General features: G+C 39.6%; 1 protein-coding gene across 6 annotated transcripts in view; it reads right to left on the bottom strand.

The window, feature by feature from the left end:
- Positions 1-25,939, bottom strand: part of LOC133554076 (membrane-associated phosphatidylinositol transfer protein 2-like) — a 183,902-nt gene that overhangs the window by 34,927 nt on the left and 123,036 nt on the right. For 5 of the 6 annotated variants that reach the window (XM_061902462.1, XM_061902486.1, XM_061902478.1 and 2 more), the window contains exons 8-15: positions 18,765-18,869; positions 18,628-18,680; positions 18,427-18,498; positions 10,880-11,124; positions 6,745-6,934; positions 6,538-6,657; positions 4,394-4,605; positions 4,148-4,323 (exon numbers count right to left, since the gene is read on the bottom strand). In XM_061902462.1, the coding sequence (XP_061758446.1) occupies positions 4,148-4,323; positions 4,394-4,605; positions 6,538-6,657; positions 6,745-6,934; positions 10,880-11,124; positions 18,427-18,498; positions 18,628-18,680; positions 18,765-18,869 (1,173 nt within the window). The remainder of the gene's footprint in view (positions 1-4,147; positions 4,324-4,393; positions 4,606-6,537; positions 6,658-6,744; positions 6,935-10,879; positions 11,125-18,426; positions 18,499-18,627; positions 18,681-18,764; positions 18,870-25,939) is intronic. The other variant, XM_061902470.1, reaches the window with a different exon arrangement.

The raw sequence follows: 25,939 nt of genomic DNA, 5'->3' as shown, positions 1-25,939 counted from the left end.
TCCAATAAAAATGAGCTGCATAATAGGAAATCAAAAAGTATTAGTCTTTCATTATGTGGTTTGTGAATAAGCGGTAGAAAATGGATGGATGGATTATGTGGTTTGTTATTAAGGTTCTGAAATTCTCCATTCTCTAGCGAGTGACTTTTCAAATGATGCTACATATTAACAGTAATGCTACTTTTTATAGCAACGCTTTTTCCCCCCACACTTGACAAATTACGGTTGTCTGTTCGACACATTCCCACTTGAAGCCGAACCACCATCAGACGATCGAAACCCTGCTGTTTTTATTGGGAATTAAGTCTTCCTTCATTTGTGACCAGATCCGCACCTTCTTTCTCTCGTACGGCTACGTTAGCAGCTAACGTGCTGGGCGGACACGCATGTGACTTATGACGTGACGAATGTAAGAATGTGCGCCTGCTTGTCTGTGAGGAGAGACAATAAAGAGTGAAAAGAGCCTGAATGCACGCAGCTAAAAGTCATTTTCTATATAGCACAGAGACAAACCCGCGATATATCGTATACATCGATATATCGCCCAGCCCTAGTTGTAAATAAATTAAAAAATGCCGACAAACACATCACCAACATGGACGAGGTGTCGCTCACTTTCGACATCCTGGTGAAGCACACGATATCGAATCGATACGCACAACGAGGCAAGAGAAGTCGGCTTTTACTGTTGTGCTAGCTTGCTATGCTAATGGACGACGCGACTGACTTTGAAAATGAGGAGAGGGAATCTGGCGTGTTTGGAGAACTTGCCCCGCTGTTCATGTCGACACAGAAGATGAGGACTTTGAAGCGAAGTGAAGTGAATTATATTTGTATAGCGCTTTTCTCTAGTGACTTTTTCTTTCTTTTCTTAGTTTATTTTGAACATGAACACATTTACAACACAATACATCAGACAATTTCATATCCCTCACATCACATCATGTCCGAAAAGGAGTAGGAAGAAGCAAAGCTTATTTAATCCTACCCCTTTCCCACGTCAGAGCGCCCACAAATATATATATTCATCTACTGACCCTCCTTACAGCAAAATAGCAAAATGACATCCGTGAATGAGTAATACAACAGTTCTGTAACATGTAATTAATTAATTCAATCATTACCAACATACTGAGATGAAGAATATCTTATTTTCAATAAGGTTAAAAGTGTTTCTCATATTTCTTCTTCTTTGTACTCTGTAAGCACTTTTAATTTGAAAAGCCTCTTGAACTGGATCATATCAGTACAATGTTTAACTTCTTCACTTAATCCATTCCATAATTTAATTCCACATACTGATATGCTGAAACTTTTAAGTGTTGTATGTGCATAAAAATGTTTTAAATTAGATTTTCCTCTAAGGTTATATTTCTCCTCTTTAGTTGAGAAGAATTGTTGTACATTCTTTGGTAGCAGGTTATAATTTGCTTTGTACATCATTTTAGTTGTTTGCAATTTTACTAAATCATCGAGCTTTAATATTTTTGACTCAATAAATAAAGGGTTTGTATGTTCTCTATATCCAACATTATGTATTATTCTAATTGATATTTTTTGTAACACAGTTAACTAATGTAGCGCACATTTGTAGTTGTTTCCCCATATTTCTGCACAATAACTCAGATATGGTAACACTAGCGAGCAATAGAGAATATAAAGGGGTTTTTGGCCTAGGACGTGTTTTGCTGTATTCAGTATTGAAATGTTTTTTGCCACTTTATGTTGTATGTTTTGTATATGAAATTTCCAGTTCATTTTATCATCTATTAATACTCCCAAAAATCTGGTTTCTTTTACCCTTTCAATATCTACTCCGTCTATTTGTATTTGTGTCTGATGCTCTTTTCTACTGTTACCAAATAGCATTATTTTAGTTTTACTGAGATTCAAAGATAGTCTGACTCAAAGCGCTTTACATAGTGAAACCCAATATCTAAGTTACATTTAAACCAGTGTGAGTGGCACTGGGAGCAGGTGGGTAAAGGGTCTTGTCCAAGGACACAAAGGCAGTAACGAGGATGACGGAAGCGGGGATTGAACCTGGAACCCTCAGTAACTTGAGGGTTCCAAGTTCGATCCCCGTATCTGTACATTTATCGAGCTATACCGCCTCGTTTGATGGATTTGTGGATGAGGATTGATCAAAAAATAATGTGAGTACAATAATAAATACTTCAATAAAGTACCACCCAATTCAGCTTTGCGCCTGCTGCCTTTTTAAAACATGCATGCTAGCGTATGTTTGAAGCTAGCGTGTGTTTAACCATGCTTCCGCCCAAAAATACGCTGCGCCTTATTTACCGTATTTTTCGGACTATAAATCGCAGTTTTTTTCATAGTTTGGCCGGGGGTGTGACTTATACTTCAGAGCGACTTATGCGTGAAATTATTAACACATTACCGTAAAATATCAAATAATATAATTTATCTCATTCGCGGAAGAGACGAAGAAAATGTCAGCAATAGTCACACACACGTCAGCAATCGTCACATACACGTCATGGCAGAAGTGCATTGTGGGTCATAGAATGCTAACTGCTATATGCTATATCAGGCGTGCCCACACTTTTTCTGCAGGCGAGCTACTTTTCAATTGACCGAGTCGAAGGAAACTACCTCATTCATATATATAATTTATATTTACTTACTTATGAAAGAGACGTTTTTGTTAACACTTTAAAGGTGTTCAATGATAACACAAGCATGTTTAACACATATAGATTTTTTTTGTTTCATGAAGACAAGAATATTAGTTGGTGTATTACCTGATTCTGATGAGTTGCTTTGATTGGAATGGGACAGTAGTGCTGATAACGTCCACATTTTCGAATGGAGGAGAAAAAAGTCCTCCTCTCTGTACAATACCACATGAAAGTGGTTAGTTTTTGGCGTCTTATTTGTCCAGCTTCCATACTCGTTTTTATACATTTTGCAAGAAATACATCGACAGCCGACTCCGTAGCTTGTTAACTTGTGCACGCTAGCTTTCTGAGACTCTTATTTTGTTAGCGCAGGCAGGATGAAGCAGAGCTTTTATTGTGAAGACAGCATCTGTGCAGTTTGTCTTTAGGGTTTTGACAGCAGGTACAGTGCTAGAGTGTTGAAATAAAAAGTGTTTCTCGCCCTCCTCTCGGTCATGTTTTTTTAATAATGATCTGACAGCAGCCAGCGTCATCTAAGAAGACCCTCGGGTGCCGTGAATGTCAATCAAGTGACGAAAGTGACGTCGTAATAAAGATCACAAATTTTTAGGTTCATTTTTTAATGCTTGGTTTGCGATTGACTGACACACCCTCCACGATCGACCGGTAGCTTGCGATCGACGTAATGGGCATCCCTGTTGTATATGCTACTGCTGTAGCTATTAAAATGGATCATTTCATCGTTGGCGGTAACTTATAAAAACTGACAATGGCTGGGGAAAAATGGCACCGAAAAGGGAAATCATGTACTGCAGATTACAAGCTGGACGTAGTGAAATATGCAGCAGAAAACGACAAGAGGAAGCGGCGCATACCTTTGGATTTGGCAGAGTTGTTTAGAAGCGACATTGAGGAAGAAGATTTCATGGGATTTAGCGATTAGGAGTGACAGATTGTTTGGTAAACGTATAGCATGTTCTATATGTTATAGTTATTTGAATGACTCTTACCATAATATGTTACGTTAACATACCAGGCACCTTCTCAGTTGGTTATTTATGCGTCATATAACATACACTTATTCAGCCTGTTGTTTACTATTCTTTATTTATTTTAAATTGCCTTTCAAATGTCTATTCTTGGTGTTGGATTTTATCAAATACATTTCCCCAAAAATGCGACTTATACTCCAGTGCGACGTATATATGTTTTTTTTCTTCTTTATTATGCATTTTCGGCCGGTGCGACGTATACTCCGGAGCGATTTATAATCCGAAAAATACGGTATGCGTTAAATACAGAAATAGCACCCGTAACTGACAAGGCACCTCTTAATACGGTGCGCGAAAAATATGTTATAGTGGCTTTGATAACGGGAACCGGTTCTCAAAGAGGGATTCGAATCCATGGAATCGGTTCTTTTTTTATCGAACAATCGGGAGAGCCGTTTTCGAACATCATCCCTACTTGTATGTAACAAAGAAGTGACGTTAATGGCCTACCATCCAGCATGGGGATGACAGTCTTCCTTAAAGCCAGCACCAAGCCCAGCGGAGAGCCGAAGAGAAAAAAGTCAGACACTTCAAATTCAAACTTCCCCAGCATGGCCCCGTCCAGCATGGTGCTGCTGCTGGACCTGCGTGGGGTCGCGTCGCCCCGCAGGACGCTGGAGTGCAAGCTGGAAGGACGACACAAAGTCATGGTAGAGACTGTCATAATATTTAAGGAACAGTATTTGCCCTGAGCACCTGGACAGGAAGGCCTGATGTTGCTTTATGGTGTCCAGCTCGTAGGTAGAAGAGTCACTTCTCTTGCGTGCCAGTGGTCTCTTGTCCTCGCTTGGCATCGTGCGAGGGATGTCGATGTTGCTGCGACTCAGGTGCCGGCTGCCCTCCAGGGTTGGTGAGGCGGAACCCTGCCCGCAATTGATGATGGTGCCTGGAGAGAGAAGGTCCTGGTCCTGCGGGAGTGATACGTATGAATGTGGAAAGTTCAAAAGCTTTGCTAGAAGCTTGGTTTTTGTTACCTGCACATAGGGCTGGGCAATGTATCGATATACTCGATATATCGCGGGTTTGTCTCTGTACGATATAGAAAATCGTGATATTGGAGTATACGTTCTCACGCAGTTGCTTTTAGCTGCGGGCATTACACTACAGGCTCTTCTCACTCTTTCTTGTCTCTCCTTCTCACAGAGACGTAAAACAAGCGCACCTTCTTACATACGTCATACGTGCAACGTCACACGCCCTCCCTGAGCAGAGAGGTAGCTACATGGGTAACGGTGCGTTGCAAGTGGTAATACGAGAGAGAGAAGGGGCCAATCTGGTAAGAAATGAAGGAAGGATTAATTCGCAAGAAAAACAGCACGGGGTCCATCGTCTGGCGGTGGTTTGGCTTCACGCGGGACTATGTTGAACAATTGTGGGGCAAAAGCGTTGCTACAAAAAGTAGCAGCACTGCTATTTGATGTCCTATTATGCAGATCATTTTTATTTGACAGTTATTGAAATATCTTGTGTGACATCATGCACAAAAGTGCATTTGATTTGTTTTAAACTATTGTAGTGGCGTTCTGTACAAAAAGTGGACTTTAAAGGCCTACTGAAATGAGATGTTCTTATTTAAACGGGGATAGCAGGTCCATTCTATGTGTCATATTTGATCATTTCGCGATATTGACATATTTTTGCTAAAAGGATTTAGTAGAGAACATCGACCATAAAGTTCGCAACTTCTGGAAGCAAATAAAAAAGCCTTGCCTGTACCGGAAGTAGCAGACGATGTGCGCGTGACGTCACGGGTTGTAGGGCTCCTCACATCTTCACATTGTTTATAATGTGAGTCTCCAGCAGCGAGAGCTATTCGGACCGAAAAAGCGACAATTTCCCCATTAATTTGAGCGAGGATGACAGCTTTGTGAATGAAGAAATTTAAAGGGAAGGACTACAAAGAAAAAAAAAGCAATTGCAGTGAGACCGATTCAGATGTTTTTAGACACAGTTACTTGGATAATTCTGGGAAATCCCTTATCTGCCTATTGTGTTGCTAGTGTTTTAGTGAGTTAAATAGTACCTGATAGTTGGGGGGGTGTGGCCACGGGTGTGTTGAGGTAAGTGTTGAGGGAAGTCACGAAGCTGCAGCAGGACAGACGCTCCGTTGATCTCCCGTAAGAGGCGACTTATTACCACAATTTTCTCACCGAAAACTGCCGGTTGACATGTAGTTGGGATCCATGTTCGCTTGACCGCTCTGATCCATAGTAAAGCTTCACCTCCGGGAATTTTAAACAAGGAAACACCGTGTGTTTGTGTGGCTAAAGGCTGAAGCTTCCCACCTCCATCTTTGTACTTTGACTTCTCCATTATTAATTGAACAAATTGCAAAAGATTCAGCAACACAGATGTCCAAAATACTGTGTTATTGCGCAATGAAAAGAGACGACTTTTAGCCGTGAGTGGTGCTGGGCTAATATGTCCCCTCCAACCAATAACGTCACAAACACGCGTCATCATTCCGCGACGTTTTCAACAGGAAACTCCGCGGGAAATTTAAAATTGTAATTTAGTAAACTAAACCGGCCGTAATGGCATGTGTCGCAATGTTAATATTTCATCATTGATATATAAACTATCAGACTGCGTGGTCGGTAGTAGTGGGTTTCAGTAGGCCTTTAATTTAGTGTTGTTTTGATGTCATCTTAGTGACATCATGTACTGCAGTATGAAGAAGAATGTTTTAATGTAGACACATAGAATCATCATACTGCTGTGATTATATGCATCAAGTGTTCATTCAAGGCTAAGTTAAAATATCGAGATATATATCATGTATCGTGACATATCCCAAAAATATTGAGATATTAATAAAAGGCCGTATCGCCCAGCCCTACCTGCACACTGACGATACTGCCCCTCCGGCTGCTGTTCTGGCTTTCATTGACTGTCTGGTTGCTGCTGCACAGAGCATCAAACCCTAATATTCCTCCTACACAGTCCCCGATGAGGCAAACCTGAAGAAAACAGTAATAGCTTCAGAAAAAAAAATAATGGGAAAAAAACAAACAAAAAAACAGCACTATTAAAGCCGAGTAACCAACCTGGCCAGAGAACGTAGCCCCATCCAGAGACTTGATGAAGTCGGCAAACACCTGGTTGGCTCTGATGATGACGGTGGACACGGCCTCCTGGTATTGTGGCGCTGAGGTGGCCAAGAGGGGCAACGCAGCCAGCGGGATGTGATCTTGGCTACTGGACAGACAGCCTTCATCGTAGCTGTATGGGTTCAGGCTGCCACGAAAGATAATGCATTTTGAGTACACTCTACATAAGGAATGCTAACCCTTAAACTACAAACCCCGTTTCCATATGAGTTGGGAAATTGTGTTAGATGTCAATATAAACGGAATACAATGATTTGCACATCATTTTCAACCCATATTCAGTTGAATATGCTACAAAGACAACATATTTGATGTTCAAACTGATAAACATTTTTGTTGTTGTTGCAAATAATCATTAACTTTAGAATTTGATGCCAGCAACATGTGACAAAGAAGTTGGGAAAGGTGGCAAATAAATACTGAGAACGTTGAGGAATACTCATCAAACACTTACATGGAACATCCCACAGGTGTGCAGGCTAATTGGGAACAGGTGGGTGCCATGATTGGGTATAAAAGCAGCTTCCATGAAATGCTAAGTAATTCACAAACAAGGATGGGGTGAGGGTCACCACTTTGTAAACAAATTGTCGAAAAGTTTTAGAACAATATTTCTCAACGAGCTATTGCAAGGAATTTAGGGATTTTACCATCTACAGTCCGTAAAATCATCAAAAAGTTCAGATAATCTGGAGAAATCACTGCAAGTAAGCAATGATATTACGAACTTTTGATCCCTCAGGCAGTACTGCATCAAAAACCGACATTAGTGTGTAAAGGATATCACCACATGGGCTCAAGAACATTTCATAAAACCACTGTCAGAAACCACAGTTGGTCGCTAGATCTGTAAATGCAAGTTAAAACTCTACTATGCAAAGCCAAACCCATTTATCAACAATATCCTGAAACGCCGCCGGCTTGACTGGGCCCTAAGATGGACTGATCCAAAGTGGAAAGGTGTTCTGTGGTCTGACGAGTCCACATTTCAAATTATATTTAGATACAGAGGACGTGATGTCCTCCAGAACAAAGAGGAAAATAACCATTCGGATTGTTATAGGCGCAAATTTAAAAAAAGCCAGCATCTGTGATGGTATGGGGGTGTATTAGTGCCCAGGGCATGGGTAACTTACACATCTGTGAAGGCACCATTAATGCTGAAAGGTCCATACAGGTTTTGGAGCAACATATGCTGCCATCCAAGGAACGTTATCATGGACGCCCCTGCTTATTTCAGCAAGACAAGTGTTACAACAGCGTGGCTTCGTAGTACTTTCCTGCCCGCCTGCAGTCCAGACCAGTCTCCCATCGAAAATGTGTGGCGCATTATGAAGAGACTCCGGATTGTTGAACGACTGAAGCTCTACATAAAACAAGAATGGGAAAGAATTCCACTTTCAAAGCTTCAACAATTTGTTTCCACAGTTCCCAAACGTTTATTGGGTGTTTTTAAAAGAAAAGGTGATGTAACACAGTGGTGAACATGCCCTTTCTCAATTACTTTGGCACGTGTTGCAGCCATGAAATTCTAAGAGAATGATTAGTTGCAAAAAAAGATAAAGTTTATGAGTTTGAACATAAAATATCTTGTCTTGGGACGGCGTGGCGCAGTGGGAGAGTGGCCGTGCGCAACCCGAGGGACCCTGGTTCAATCCCCACCTAGTACCAACCTCGTCACGTCCCTTATGTCCTGAACAAGACACTTCATCCTTGCTCCTGATGGGTGCTGGTTAGCGCCTTGCATGGCAGCTCCCTCCATCAGCGTGTGAATGTGTGTGTGAATGGCTAAAAGTGGAAGTAGTGTCAAAGCGCTTTGAGTACCTTGAAGGTAGAAAAGCACTATACAAGTACAACCCATTTATCATTATTTATTTATTTGTCTTTGTAGTGCATTCAACTGAATATGGGTTGAAAAGGATTTGCAAATCATTGTATTCCGTTTATATTTACATCAAACACAATTTCCCAACTCATATGGAAACAGGGTTTGTATAAAACTCAATCTGGCCGGCAGAGATTGGAATTAACACGTTGTACTCAAAAACTGCCAGGTCAAAGTTAACCTCTAGTATTGTGCTGGAGAAGTCACACCAGTGCATGGTATGCTGCATGCTATTAGGAGTTAAATATTGGTAATAAATAAATAATACATCACAATAGGTTGTCTGGAATTAATTTTTCTCAAAATTTGCTACAGTCTAGAAACAAGAAAAGTGCTAAGCTGCTGTATCACAACTAGGGCTAGGCGATATATCGACATACTCGATATATCCCTGGTTTGTCTCTGTGCGATTCAGAAAATGACTTTATTATGATATTGGAGTATACGTTCTCACAAGCAGTTGCTCTTAGCTGCTGGCATTACACTACAGGCTGTTCTTACTCTTTGTTGTCTCCTTCTCACAGAGACATAAAACAAGCGCACCTTCTTACAAACGTCACATACGTATACGCCCTCGCAGAGCAGAGAGGTAGCAGCATGGGTAACGCTAGCTGTGGTGCGAGTGGTAATTCGAGAGAAAGAAGGTGCGAATCTGGTAACAAATGAAGGAAGAAGTAATTCTCAAGAAAAACACCAGGGGGTGCATCGTCTGGCTTCAAGTGGGCATATGTAGAACAGACAACCGGAATTTGTCAAGTGTGGGGCAAAAGCGTTGCTACAAAAAGTAGCATTACTGCTAATATGTAGCATCATTTGAAAAGTAATCTGCTAGAGAATGAAGAGTGCTTACTCCGCATGTCAACATCTCCATTCGGTGCCACACCAACAAAATGCAGAGGCAACCATTTCCACATCAACACCGTATGAAAAAAATAGTCAACAACAGAAGGAGATAACGTCCACAGGAACCTACCACATAGCGAAGGACATATCAATCAATCAATCAAAGTTTATTTATATAGCCCTTCATCACAAATGCCTCAAAGGGCTGCACAAACCACGACGACATCCTTGGCTGTCATCCTGGTGCTAATATTAGCATGCTAGCTTTTTGGAAAATTTTGCAGGTCTTTACCGCAGTGTCAAATATTTTGTTACTTGATCATTAATAGCTGTTTGCAGGCTTCCAATTTTTTTTGTTTTTTGCTAATTTTACAGGTGTTCATCTTCGCGTCAAATATTATAATTAGCATGCTAGCATTTTTTGCAAATTTTTCAGGTCTTTTGTAAGCATACACTTCAATCATATTTTGTTACTTGATGCATGCTAATGTTAGCATGTTAAATACATTTTTTAGGTACACACCTCAGAGTGATATATTTTAGTACTTGACACATGTTATAATTAACATTTTAGCATGTTAATATTACCATCCTAGCTTTTGCAGGTCTATACCGCAGTGTCAAATATTTTGTTACTTGACCATTGATAGCTGTTTGCATGCTAGTTTTTTAAGTTAATTTTGTATATACACTATTTGATTTCCTATTATGCAGCTCATTTTTATTTGACAGTTATTGAAATACCTTGTGCGACATTATGCACAAAAGTGCACTTTATTTGTTTTAAACTATTGTAGTGGCATTCTGTAAAAAAAAAGTGTGCTTTAATTTAGTGTTGTTTTGATATGTCATCTTAGTCAATCAATCAATGTTTACTTATATAGCCCTAAATCACTAGTGTCTCAAAGGGCTGCACAAACCACAACACAAACCACTACCACATCCTCGGTAGGCCCACATCTTAGTGACATCATGCACACAAGTGCACTAATAGCTTGTTTTAAAATGTCTCTGACAATCTTTCACTTTCTGTTTTGAAATGACATGAATGTTTGTGCCACTGCTTAACAACTGTTTAATAAATACAGTTTTGGTCAATTGACTTAGTTGTGATTTCCCTCTCTGCATGAAAGTTTAAAAAGAGCATATATTAATGCAGTATGAAGAAGAAAGTTTTAAGGCTAGTGGACGGATGGCGAGGCATCCCACATGCTGCTTGCATCTCTCGGAACAAGAGAAAACCCTAATCGTTGTCAGGATAGACCCCAAAGGTGCAGACAAATACAGAAACTCTAAATGTAGAAGCAGACTACAAAACACGTTAGCAGCTGTGCACGCCCTTACTTGGACACCAGGGAGAAGGCCTCGGCGCAAATGGCGGGGCACGGGACCAGGCGGATGGCCAGGCGTCCCATCGCGGCGGGGTAGTGAACACGCATGACTGTCTCGAAAGCCAAGCTGATGGTGTTGACGTCGGCCTGCTTGCCGCTCTGCTCCCCGCCGCCCGTGTCGAGGATGTTGCCTCCATGGAGAACCAAGATGAGCACGTGGATCTTGGAAGGCTGCAGGCACTGCTGGGCCGAGCTCTCCTGTGAACACAAACAAAAGTTGATGAAGTACAGTACATTATTATTTGTGGAAAATACGTTGGCTTCATTGGTCTGCAGATTATTCTCAGCACACAGAATTTATGTCCCAGTTATACCGGAACTGAGTTCAGATATTGTATGTCCCCGTTGATTTCCTTGCTTCTTGTCTTATTTAATAGATGTCATTGATGTTTGAACCTCACAGATATTTACCATTTTTCCACTTTAATTATTTTTTTTTGGTAGGGGGGATTTGACATACAAAAACATAGAAATAATAAAAACTTTATATTAATAGATGGATTTGAAGTTGTTAAAATATTTCAAGCATTAAAAAATGTGTAATTTATTGCTGACCTATTTGAGCGGGTCACTCTTGGATCCTAAGTGTGTACACTGCAAAAAGTCAGTGTTCAAAAACAAGAAAAAAAATACAAAAATGAGGGGTATTTTACTTGAACTCAGCAAAATGTTCTGCCAATAGAACAAGAAAATTCGGCTCGTCAAGACTATCCAAAACAAGTAAAATTAGCTAACTTCAATGAACCCAAAAATACCTTAAAAAAGTATATTCTCACTAATAACAAGTGCACTTTTCTTGGTAGAAAAATAAATTAGACCTTTTTGCTCAATATGTTGAAATATATTCTTAAATAAAATAAATGCTAGTGCCATTATCTTGACATAATGATATGTGCTTGGCATCATGATTTTTTGTTTCATGCTTGAAGTAAGAAATTATTACTTTAAAAAAGTACTTTTATACTTGTGAGTGTTGATGACACAGCTTTGCATCAGCTGATATTCTAGTTTAAATCATGATTTACTCAATATAGGTCATCAAATGTCAGCAACAAGCTGTAATATCTTACTGAGATCATTTAGGACCAAAAACAAGTAAAACACTTTAACATTAAATCTGCATAGTGAGAAGAATTATCTTATCAGACAGAAAATAAGTTAATATCACCCTTATTTGAGATATTTCATCTTACTTAGATTTTGGCTTTTGCAGTGTGGTGTGTATACTTTCAACTGAAAATTAATGGTCCTAAATCAGTGGTCCCCAACCTTTTTTGTAGCTGCGGACCGGTCAACGCTTTATAATTTGTCCCGCGGCCCGACGGGTGGGGACCACTGTCCTAAATGATCTCAGTAAGATATTACAGCTTGTTGCTGAAATCTTATGACCTATATTGAGTAAAACATGCTTGAAACTAGAATATCAACTGTTGCAAAGCTGTGTCATCAACACTCACAAGTATAAAACTACTTTTTTTAAAGTAATAATTTCTTATTTCAAGCATGAAAAAAAAAAGGCATAACTGACACAATTATGTCTCATAATTAAAACAGATGACAGCCAAATGGACTTCGCTGCTTTATTTTCAATGAAAAAATAAAAAATATGTACTCTTATAAGAGTACAGTTGGCACAGTACAGTAAACTGACAGTTACAATTTAAACATTTAACATTTCTAACAATTTTGAACAGAAAAGTTTCATGCAATTTCTTCAAAATTACAATTAAAAACATTTTGGCCAGGGGTCAGGCTGTATATATGCGCACTAATTGACTGAAAGAGCACATACTTGGCGCGATGATGTCATGTTGTTGATGGAAAAATGCATTTTTAGACAATATGATTTTCCTGGGCGGCTAGGAGACCCCGAGAGTAACAAGCGGTAGCCTTGTTGCCTTTCCATTGAGAACATAAAATGAGTTTTTAGTATAAGTTTGCTGGTTTCAAGAAATGTAATGCCGAGTGCATATCATTATGTCAAGATAATGGCACTAGCATTTACTTAATTTAAGAATATTTTTCAACATATTGAGCAAAAAGGTCTCTTTTTTTCTACCAAGAAAAGTGCACTTGTTATTAGTGAGAATATACTTATTTTAAGGTATTTTGGGGTTCATTGAAGTTAGCTAATTTTGCTTGTTTTGGAAAGTCTTAACAAGCCAAATTTTCTTGTTCTATTGGCAGATCATTTTGCTTAGTTCAAGTAAAATACCCCTAATTATTGTAATTTCTTTTTCTTGTTTTTGAACACTGACTTTTTGCAGTGAGCCATGCACTTGTGGGGCATTTCTAAGCGGAATGTGAAGGAGCGAAAGGTGTTTAACATTAACAAGCTCCAAACAAATAACATTAATACAATAAAAAAATTAATAAAACACAGCTCCACCAGTGGTGTCATCATGGAGAAGTGGAATTTGATTCCAGTAACGACCTGTGCAGTTCTGGTTAAATCTGTGCCCAATAATATTAAGTAAAATGGTGCTCAAATGATATATTCACACCAAAGACAGAGTTTGGACATGAACTCTTTTGTGTGCCCAGATATTAAGACAATAATGGCTGTGTGTTGACTCATTTTCAGCAAATGTTGCCTCAGGGAATGTGTTGCACACTCACTGGCTGTATAGACCAGGCCTGGGCAATTATTTTGACTCGGGGGCCAAATTTAGAGAAAAAATGTGTCTGGGGGCCGGTATATCTATTTGTAGGAAAACTAATACAAAACCTCACAATAAAGTCTGATTGAATGCTAAAAATGTTATGACAGATTGTCTTAAAAACGGAATGGAATAAAAAAATGTTTATGAACGATAAAACCCTGAATATTGAGAACATATGAATGTCACACCTCCTCTCAATTGACATATTTTACAATTTTCTATGAACGATAAAACCCTGAATATTGAGAACATATGAACGTCACACCCCCTCTCAATCGACATATTTTACAATTTTCTATGGACGATAAAACCCTGAATATTGAGAACATATGAACGTCACACCCCCTCTCAATCGACATATTTTACAATTTTCTATGAGCGATAAAACCCTGAATATTGAGAACATATGAACGTCACACCCCCTCTCAATCGACATATTTTACAATTTTCTATGAGCGATAAAACCCTGAATATTGAGAACATATGAACGTCACACCCCCTCTCAATCGACATATTTTACAATTTTCTATGGACGATAAAACCCTGAATATTGAGAACATATGAATGTCACGCCCCCTCTCAATCGACATATTTTACAATTTTCTATGGACGATAAAACCCTGAATATTGAGAACATATGAATGTCACACCTCCTCTCAATTGACATATTTTACAATTTTCTATGAACGATAAAACCCAGAATATTGAGAACATATGAACGTCACACCCCCTCTCAATCGACATATTTTACAATTTTCTATGAGCGATAAAACCCTGAATATTGAGAACATATGAATGTCACACCTCCTCTCAATTGACATATTTTACAATTTTCTATGAACGATAAAACCCTGAATATTGAGAACATATGAATGTCACACCTCCTCTCAATTGACATATTTTACAATTTTCTATGAACGATAAAACCCTGAATATTGAGAACATATGAACGTCACACCCCCTCTCAATCGACATATTTTACAATTTTCTATGAGCGATAAAACCCTGAATATTGAGAACATATGAATGTCACACCTCCTCTCAATTGACATATTTTACAATTTTCTATGAACGATAAAACCCTGAATATTGAGAACATATGAATGTCACACCTCCTCTCAATTGACATATTTTACAATTTTCTATGAACGATAAAACCCTGAATATTGAGAACATATGAACGTCACACCCCCTCTCAATCGACATATTTTACAATTTTCTATGAACGATAAAACCCTGAATATTGAGAACGTATGAACATCACACCCCCTCTCAATCGACATATTTTACAATCAAGCCAAATGCAACAAACACAGCGAAATATGAACGTGAAGGGCAAAAAAGAAAAAACCCATCTACAATCTGACATATGTGATACATCACTAAGCTTTAGAAGTTTCTTGTAAAAATCTCCTTCCACGTCTGTCCCTGACACCCGCCTTTCAGGCTCTGGAAACACTCTGTAGAAACGCTCCCCACCCACACTGCTTGGTGCCTTGTCTGACCTGCTGTGACGTAGATTACCATAGTAACTAGTAGGGTTGTACGGTATACGGGTATTAGTGTAGTACCGCGATACTACCACGGTACCATACCGCCTCTGAAAAGTACCGGTCCGCCACAGCCCAAGATTTTTTGCTAAAATAAAGCCAATAATGCAATTTTTTCTGGTCCCCTTTATTTAGTCAAGTATCGAAAAGTATCAAACTAATATTGGTATCAGGACAACACTAGTCACTAAAATATCATGCAAAAGCACAGATTCCAACCATTGAAATATGTTGTATAGTTCAAGATTTATGGTAATTAGAAAACATGACTGCACATCATAATGGCAGCTACACTTACCATCTTAAAGATATAAAAAAATATTTTTGGGAATGTCCGGCGGCCTAGATTGAAAAGCCCCTGGGCCTTAATTTGCCCGCCCCCCGCGACCCCACAAGGGAATAAGCGGTAGAAAATGGATGGATGGATGGTATAGACGCTGCACTGATACTATGTTGGTGTTCCACTACGGCGCCATCCGCTGGATTAGAAGAGTCGCTATATTTAACCAGCAATTAAAATTGATAGTTAGAAAATATAATAGTTTTTTTAAACGAACAGCTGTGCAGAAAGCAATAAAAAGCACTCCACTCTGGTCAATGAGCTAATTAGTAAACAGGAAAGGAAAAACATTGATCTTATTGTGCACTCTTGGATGAAAATGATCCAATGCTTCAAAACATCTCCTTTTTCTCAATTCTGTTTCGAAAACCGATGTCAAACTTGGCACGCCACTCCTCGTATTTCTTCACGACAGGCCGTTAATCTGGAACTGGAAAAAAAAAAAAACACTTCCTGGTACACATAGTCAAATGGCAAAGCAGCTGTATTGTTTTTTTCTTTAAAGTGACACACACATTGGGGTATCGACAGACACAGTATCATGCCCTGTGTTTCGTAATGGATCGATGCTTCTGTATCGTTTGACCTATCCCCAGTGGACAGTAAGATGATACAAGCTGTACACTGACTACTTTAAAGGGCATCCAAGTTTAAGTTTATTACCGTATTTTTCGGATTATAAGTCGCAGAGGATGCGATATATACTCCGGAGCGACTTATGTGTGAAATGATTACCACATTACCGTAAAATATGAAATAATATTATTCATCTCATTCGAAGAAAACGTCAGCAATCGTCACACACACGTCAACCAATAGGAATTCGGGGGGGGGGGTTCATTGTGGGTCATGGGATGCTAACTGCTATATACTATCAGAGGTGGGAAGAGTAGCCAGAAATTGTACTCAAGTAAGAGTACTGTTACTTTAGAGATGTATTACTCAAGTAAAAGTAAGGACTAGCCACCCAAATATTTACTTGATTAAAAGTAAAAAGTATGTTGTGAAAAAACTACTCAAGTACTGAGTAACTGATGAGTAACCTGTTCGTTTAATGATGACGGCAACAAGTAAAGCACAAAAACATAAAAATAGCAATGAACCAATTCAGAGCCAGGAATATATCTTAAGCAACAAAAACAATAATATATATTAAATAATATATATTTGGTTTGACACTGTATTGAAAAAAAAGAAATTAAAATACATTTTACCTATGCAACCTCATTATACTATTGGCTAAGTTTTATATTCATAAATGTAAGTTTCTCAATACCCGACCTGTTTTTTATGCCTTTAAAAAAGATTTAGAAATCTACATTAAAACACTCTACCTCTAACAACCAAAAAGCTGTGAAAAAGATGATGCTGTGTTCCAAATTTAAGTTATTTACTGAGATTGAGTGAGCCTATGGCTTTGCACTTTGTTTATTTTTTATTTATATATTTTTTGCATTCTATTTTAGTTATTTTGACTTTAAAACCCCCTGGCGCTGTTTTGTACGGTTTTTATACTGTTTTGTACTGTTTTTGTACTTACTTTGATTATTATTTTCAACTGTTTGTAAATGTTAAAATTTATAAATGAAGGTTTATTAAAAAAAAAAGTGTGCAGTTAATCATGTGACCCCTTGGCTCTGTTTGATTGGTGAAACGGAGTCAAACGTCACTAGTGACTGCATTTGATTGTTGAAACGCAGGCATGTGATAGATCCTCCTTTGAAGGTCTATCTGACAAACCAAAAAGAAACAAAGCGTGCATTAACAGATCGATAAAAATCGGTAGCGAGTAGCGAGCTGAATGTAGATACATGGAGCGGAGTAAAAGTGGCGTTTCTTCTCTATAAATATACTCAAGTAAAAGTAAATGTATGTTGCATTAAAACTACTCTTAGAAGTACAATTTATCCCAAAAGTTACTCAAGTAGATGTAACGGAGTAAATGTAGCGCGTTACTACCCACCTCTGTATACTATATGCTACTGCCATAGCTATTAAAATTGATCATTTCATCGTTGGCGGTAACTCATAAAAGACTGAGAAGGGCTGAAGAAAAACGGCACCTAAAAGTAAAATCATGTACTGCAGATTACAAGCTGGACGTACTGAAATATGGAACAGAAAACGACAAGAGGAAGAGGCGCATACCTTTGGAGTTGGCAGAGTTGTTTAGAAGCGACATCGAGGAAGAAGATTTCATGGGATTTATCGATTAGGAGTGACAGATTGTTTGGTAAACGTATAGCATGTTCTATATGTTATAGTTATTTGAATGACTCTTACCATAATATGTTACGTTAACATACCAGGCACCTTCTCAGTTGGTTATTTATGTGTCATATAATGTACACTTATTCAGCCTGTTGTTCACTATTCTTTATTTATTTTAAATTGCCTTTCAAATGTCTATTCTTGGTGTTGGATTTGATCAAATAAATTTCCCCCAAAAATGCGACTTATACTGCAGTGCGACGTGTATATGTTTTTTTCCTCTTTATTATGCATTTTCGGCCGGTGCGATGTATACTCCGGAGCGATTTATAATCCGAAAAATACGGTAATATTTTATCTTGACAAGATCGACTAAAATGCTTACTGAAATTTTGATGGTTGTTCTCATTTTTGTCATATTCTGTAAGTTCACCTGTGGTACGGGAATAAGAACATCCAACAGACAACCATACACAAGCAGAGAAAACAAAACGGAGTCAACTTGCTGTTCAACTAACACCATAAAGCAGTCTTGTTGCACAGGTGTGACCCAAAATGTCACATTGGTAACGTAAACAAGGCCACAACTACAAGGACAAAGGAGCTGAACACAGGGTGGTGAAGTTGGGCAGTACCACTGACTGGGTTCTAGGCGACGGCACAAGGACGGGCAGGAAGGGGGGAAGTAGTAAGTCAGGGAGGACTTATTGGGAACTACTGGGTCTCAGCTACTTACTGACTGGTGTAGTGTTACTGTGATGGTAGGAATAGGAGAGCTATTGGCTGGGACGCTAACGCAGCCTCGCATCTGAACACAAGAGGACATAGGGGCTTAGGGACGAAGAAGCCCTCTCGAAAAATAACCGGGGTTTCCATCAGGACGTGTAGTTCTAGAGATTAAACACATTTCAACCAATGCCATTGGACACAAATGTACCTCGTCTAGCCCTTGTCTGCTGGTCGCTGAGTCGTAGTCCACGGTCATCTCACCTGCAAACAGGCACCAGAACCACACGGTCACCTATAACAATCATCGCCGGGCCATTGACAGTTTGGACGGCTCAACTCTCGTACCGGGAGTTTCTTCCACGTCTGAGGTCTCGATCTTGTCCATGAGGTCATTGGAGCTCCACTTGGTTAAGGGTTTGGGTAAGACCTCCTCGCCATCTGAGAAGTCCTCTGCAGGAGACACATAGTACATGATCATCTATATCAAATGGTCTTCTATTCTATCTACCATTATACCTAACATCTTTGTTTAAAGGCCTACTGAAACCCACTACTACCGACCACAAAGTCTGATAGTTTATACATCAGTGATGAAATCTTAACATTGCAACACATGCCAATACGGCCAGTTTAGTTTACTAAATTGCAATTTAAAATTTCGCGCGGAAGTATCATGCTAAAATGTCGCGGTATGCGCGTGATGTCACGCATTGTAGAAGACATTTTGTTCCAGCACCGTTCACAGCTATATGTCGTCTCTTTTCATCGCATAATTCCACAGTATTATGGACGTCTGTGTTGCTGAATCTTATGCAATTTGTTCAATGAATAATGGAGACGTCATAGAAGAAAGCTGTAGGTGGGAAGCGGTGTATTTAGGCCGCCTTTAGCAACACAAACACAGCCGGCGTTTCATTGTTTACATTCTCGAAAGATGACGGTGAAGCTTTACTATGGAACAGAGCGGTCAAGCGAACACGGTTGGATTGGACCACACACACAAAGTAAGGTGTATTACGCAGCGATCATTTCGAAAGATCTTGTTTCGAAGAGGGTCCCTTGCGAAGGGCAGAGATGGGCATCACCACCACCCGTCGACTGGTGCTGAAGAAAGGTGCGGGGCCGACCTTCAGGTTGTACAGGTACGACCATATGATTTCACTAAAACACTAGTAACACAATAAACAGATAAGGGATTTTCCAGAATTATCCTAGTAAATGTGTCTAATAACATCTGAACTGCTCCCACTGTATAGTCTTTTTTTCTTTCCCTTTTTAGTCCTTCACTCTCACTTTCCTCATCCACGAATCTGTCATCCTTGCTCAAAGTAATTGCTCTTGGTGCTGGTGGCCGTGATTGTAAACAATGTTCAGATGTGAGGAGCTCCACAACCCGTGACGTCACGCGCACATCGTCTGCTACTTCCGGTACAGGCAGGGCTTTTTTATTAGCGACCAAAAGTTGCGAACTTTATCGTCGATGTTCTCTACTAAATCCTTTCAGCAAAAATATGGCAATATCGCGAAATGATCAAGTATGACACATAGAATGGACCTGCTATCCCCGTTTAAATAAGAAAATCTCATGTCAGTAGGCCTTTAATTGTCACCTAACATATCGGATTTATAGAATGCGTACTATTTGGTGCAGAAGGACACAGTGGTACCTTGGTTTTCAAACACCCCTGTTTTGAGTAAAAACAATATGTTTTAACCCCATTGAACACGCACACATTGGTGACTCAAGTCTACGTAACTTTTTTACTGACTTATGCTGCAAAATAACCACCAGAGAGCCATATAAAGTTGTGGCTAACAGTAATACTCCAATCAAAGACAACGCAATGGTTAGTATAAGTGGACAAAAAAGGTATTTCAAGTAAATGTATAAGTGGTTTAAATTTTCCTTTAACCACTTAATACATAATTTGTGTGCATTATATGTGTACAACATCCATCCATCCATCCATCCATCCATTTTTTCTACCGCTTATTCCCTTTCGGGGTCGCGGGGGGCGCTGGCGCCTATCTCAGCTACAATCTGGCGGAAGGCAGGGTACACCCTGGACAAGTCGCCACCTCATCGCAGGGCCAACACAGATAGACAGACAACATTCACACTCACATTCACACACACTAGGGCCAATTTAGTGTTGCCAATCAACCTATCCCCAGGTGCATGTCTTTGGAGGTGGGAGGAAGCCGGAGTACCCGGAGGGAACCCACGCATTCACGGGGAGAACATGCAAACTCCACACAGAAAGATCCCGAGCCTGGATTTGAACCCAGGACTGCAGGAACTTCGTATTGTGAGGCAGACACACTAACCCCTCTGCCACCGTGAAGCCCATGTGTACAACATAAATAGGATTAAATATTTTTTGTTGAGTGTTGTCAAACAACATTTTCTCAGATTATTTACTTTTGCATTCTGCACAGTAAATAACTTGCTTGCATAATTTAACTGTAAAATAAAAGACACTAATATTTTGACACAAATGCAATTTTACTGTCAGAATGTTATACAGGAAAATGTTTCATTTGAATGCACGTCATTAATTTGTTCAAAGCTTTCACTCATCTTTGCATTGATGTAAGAATTGATTTGATCATTGACCGTAAAGCAACCTGCTGCTCCGCTTCCCAGATAACCTTGTAAAGGCAATCGTGCCATCAATCTGCGCTTATTAATGAAGTGAAGTGAATTATATTTACATAGCGCTTTTCTCAAGTGACTCAAAGCGCTTTACATAGTGAAACCCAATATCTAAGTTACATTTAAACCAGTGTGGGTGCCACTGGGAGCAGGTGGGTAAAGTGTCTTGCCCAAGGACACAACGGCAGTGACTAGGATGGCAGAAGCGGGAATCGAACCTGCAACCCTCAAATTGCTCTACCAACCGAGCTAATGATTAATGTAATAATGTTTTGTGATTGATCACCTGAACCATGACAGTCCAACGTTTTATTCAATTCAGTTTCCAATGGATCGTTTGGAACGGATTAATAATGAACACCAAGGTACCAAAGCCCAGAGGATCCGGATTCTGCCTTTAATTCAGCCAGACTGTATTGTAACGGGGACGTTCATTTACCTTAAATGCACACAGAGGGCGGCGTTTTTTCAGAAATTTCAAATCTCATTTATTGATTTGGGGTTCATGAGAAAGTAAATGGTAAATGGGTTGTACTTGTATAGCGCTTTTCTACCTTCAAGGTACTCAAAGCGCTTTGACACTACTTCCACATTCACACACACATTCACACACTGATGGAGGGAGCTGCCATGCAAGGCGCTAACCACGAACCATCAAGAGCAAGGGTGAAGTGTCTTGCTCAAGGACACAACAGGCGTGACGAGGTTGGTAGAAGGTGGGGATTGAACCAGGAACCCTCAGGTTGCTGGCACGGCCACTCTCCCAACCGCGTAAAAAGGAAATATTTTCTTTGACCACATGGCTATTTATTTATATAAGTATATTGCACAACTAAAGCCCAACCTAATTAACTCAGAATTTCATGGCTGCAACAGGTGCCAAAGTAGTTGGGAAAGGGCATGTTCACCACTGTGGTACTTCACCTTTTCTTTTAACAACACTCAATAAACGTTTGGGAACTGAGGAGACTAATTGTTGAAGCTTTAAAAGTGGAATTCTTTACCATTCTTGTTTTATGTAGAGCTTCAGTCGTTCAACAGTCCGGAGTCTCCGCTGTCGTATTTTACGCTTCATAATGCGCCACACATTTTCAATGGGAGACATGTCTGGACTGCAGGCGGGCCAGGAAAGTACCCACACTCTCTTACTACGAAGCCACGCTGTTGTAACACGTGGCTTGGCATCGTTTTGCTGAAATAAGCAGGGGCGTCCGTGATAACGTTGCTTGGATGACAACATATGTTGCTCCAAAACCTGTATGGACCATTCAGCATTAATGGTGCCTTCACAGATGTGTAAGTTACCCATGCCTTGGGCACTAATACACCCCCATACCATCACAGATGCTGGCTTTTGAACTTTGCGCCTATAACAATCCGGATGGTTATTTTCCTCTTTGTTCCGGAGGATACGTCGTCCATGTCAGACCACAGAACACTTTTCCACTTTTCATCAGTCCATCTTAGATGAGCTCAGCCCAGCGAAGCCGGCGGCATTCCTCGGTGTTGTTGATAAATGGCATTTGCTTTGCATAGTGGAGTTTTAACTTGCATTTACAGATGTAGCGACCAACTGTAGTTACGGACAGTGGTTTTATGAAGTGTTCCTGAGCCCATGTGGTGATATCCTTTACACACTGATGTCAGTTTTTGATGCAGTACCGCCTGAGGGCTCAAAGGTCCGTAATATCATCGCTTACGTGCAGTGATTTCTCTAGATTCTCTGAACCTTTTGATAATGTTACGGACCGTAGATGGTAAAATCCCTAAATTCTTTGCAATAGCTCGTTGAGAAATGTTGTTCTAAAACTGTTCGACAATTTACTTACAAATTGGTGACCCTCGCCCATCCTTGTTTGTGAATTACTTAGCATTTCATGGAAGCTGCTTTTATATCCAATCATGGCACCCACCTGTTCCCAGTTAGCCTGCACACCTGTGGGATGTTCCAAATAAGAGTTTGATGAGCATTCCTCAACTTTATCAGTATTTATTGCCCCCCTTCCTAACTTCTTTGTCACATGTTGCTGGCATCAAATTCTAAAGTTAATGATTATTTGCAACAACAGAAAATGTTCATCAGTCTGAACATCAAATATATTGTCTTTGTAGCATATTCAACTGAAAATAAATAAATGAAAATGATTTGCAAATCATTGTATTCCATTTATATTTACATCTAACACAATTTCCCAACTCATATGGTAACGGGGTTTGTACATACATATGTATGTATGTATATATATATATATATATATATATATATATATATATATATATATATATATATATATATATATACATACATACAAATGGGTGCTTGAAAATTGCCTTTCTAACGTCTTTTCTTGGTGTTGGATTATATCAAACAAATTTCTCCCAAAAATGAGACTTACACTCTAGTGTGACTTATATATATGTTTTTTCCTTCTTTATTATGCATTTTCGGCCGGTGTGACTTATACTCCGGAGCGATTTATAATCCGAAAAAGCCAGCAATCCCAATCATAACAGTCACTCATGACGAGGGAGTCAAAGACAGAGGGACGCTTCAAACTGACGACTCAAAAAAAAAAAAATGTCAGAGAAACTCTATCCATAAGATTATATTTTTCCTTTAGTGAAGATTATGACATGCAGGAAACCCACAATAATGTGTCATTGGCCATATTTAGACAAATGTATGCGTTTAGAAAAAACAATGCCCAAAACCTTAGTTTTTTCTCTGTGAACTAATATCATATCTGCTCTCTTCTTCTAAGACGTCAACACACAGTTAGGAATACACATTAAGGTGAGTTGAGTTCATTTAAAGTTTTACTGCACGTAACTAATACCAACTGTCATAATTTGTGTCCAATTATAGAGGCTGTGGTCTTTTACTGAAGGCAGAAAAAAATTAATAACATTATAGGGGGGGTCAAAGAAAGGGCAAACTAAATAAATACACCTATAGGTAGTTGTAGGGTGTCCCCATCTAAATGACAGATAATTAATAGTAATGGACCCTTATTAGGTATATTTGTACACTTTCAGTTACACCTACATTGATATTATAAATGTAGGCCCATAGATATAAATGTCATTAAATTACATTTGATGTAGCAAGCTACTTTTGCCATGTAACTTGCAGTGTAGCTTGCTACAATTCGGGTATCGGGGAGTGATTAGAAGTAGAAGATGATATTCATAGAATTGAAAAATAAATGATCAAAAAAAAGACTGAGCATGTCACCAACTTAGCAAAACGATTAGTGTATCACTGCTAGTCTGCACCATACTGAAGCCAAATGTGTCTAACACCAGCCACCACATACATTCATGAACACAGTACATACCTACATACTCAAAGTTCGTACATCCACATGCACATTTACTGTACAATCATACATACAGTGGGGCAAACAAGTATTTAGTCAGCCACCGATTGTGCAAGTTCTCCCACTTAAAATGTTGACAGAGGTCTGTAATTTATATCATAGGTACACTTCAACTGTGAAAGACAGAATGTGAAAAAAAATCCAGGAATTCACATTGTAGGAATTTTAAAGAATTTATTTGTCAATTCTGGTGGAAAATAAGTATTTGGTCACTGCAAACAAGGAAGATCTCTGGCTCTCACAGACCTGTAACTTCTTCTTTAAGAAGCTCTTCTGTCCTCCACTCGTTACCTGTATGTTTGAACTCGTTATCTGTATAAAAGAAACCTGTCCACAGCCTCAAACGGTCAGACTCCAAACTCCACTATGGCCAAGACCAAAGAGCTGTCGAAGGACACCAGGAAAATAATTGTAGACCTGCACCAGACTGGGAAGAGTGAATCTACAATAGGCAAGCGGCTTGGTGTGAAAAAAATCAACTGTGGGAGCAATTATCAGAAAATGGAAGGCATACAAGACCACTGATAATCTCCCTCGATCTGGGGCTCCACACAAGATCTCATCTCATGGGGTCAAAATGATCATGAGAACGGTTAGCAAAAAACCCAAAACCACACGGGGGGACCTGGTGAATGATCTGCAGAGAGCTGGGACCAAAGTAACAAAGGTTACCATCAGTAACACACTACGCCGACAGGGAATCAAATCCTGCAGTGCCAGACGTGTCCCCCTGCTTAAGCCAGTGCATGTCGAGGCGCGTCTGAAGTTCGCCAGAGAGTACATGAATGATACAGCAGAGGATTGGGAGAATGTCATGTGGTCAGATGAAACCAAAATAGAACTTTTTGGTATAAATTCAACTCTTCGTGTTTGGAGGAAAAGAATACTGAGTTGTATCCCAAGAACACCACACCTACTGTGAAGCATGGGGGTGGAAACATCATGCTTTGGGGCTGTTTTTCTGCTAAGGGGACAGGACGACTGATCCGTGTTAAGGAAAGAGCTAATGGGGCCATTTATCTTGAGATTTTGAGCCAAAACCTCCTTCCATCAGTAAGAGCTTTGAAGATGAAACGTGGCTGGGTCTTCCAGCATGACAATGAGCCCAAACACACCGCCCGGGCAACGAAGGATTGGCTCCGTAAGAAGCATTTGAAAGTCCTGGAGTTGCCTAGCCAGTCTCCAGACCTCAACCCCTTAGAAAATCTGTGGAGGGAGTTGAAAGTCTGTGTTGCTCGGCGACAGCCCCAAAACATCACTGCTCTCGAGAAGATCTGCATAGAGCAGGGGTCGGGAACCTTTTTGACTGAGAGAGCCATGAAAGCCAAATATTTTAAAATGTATTTCCGTGAGAACCATAAAATATATATATTTTTTAAACTGAATACAACTAAATGCGTGCACTTTTAAGAAAGACCAACATTTCTAGAGTATAATAAGTCTCCCATTCGTTTTAACAACATTGTTATTCAGAAGCAGAACCA

This window comes from Nerophis ophidion, linkage group LG01 (assembly GCF_033978795.1).
Source record: "Nerophis ophidion isolate RoL-2023_Sa linkage group LG01, RoL_Noph_v1.0, whole genome shotgun sequence".
NCBI lineage: Eukaryota > Metazoa > Chordata > Actinopteri > Syngnathiformes > Syngnathidae > Nerophis > Nerophis ophidion.
This window is presented reverse-complemented; position numbering and strand designations above follow the sequence as displayed.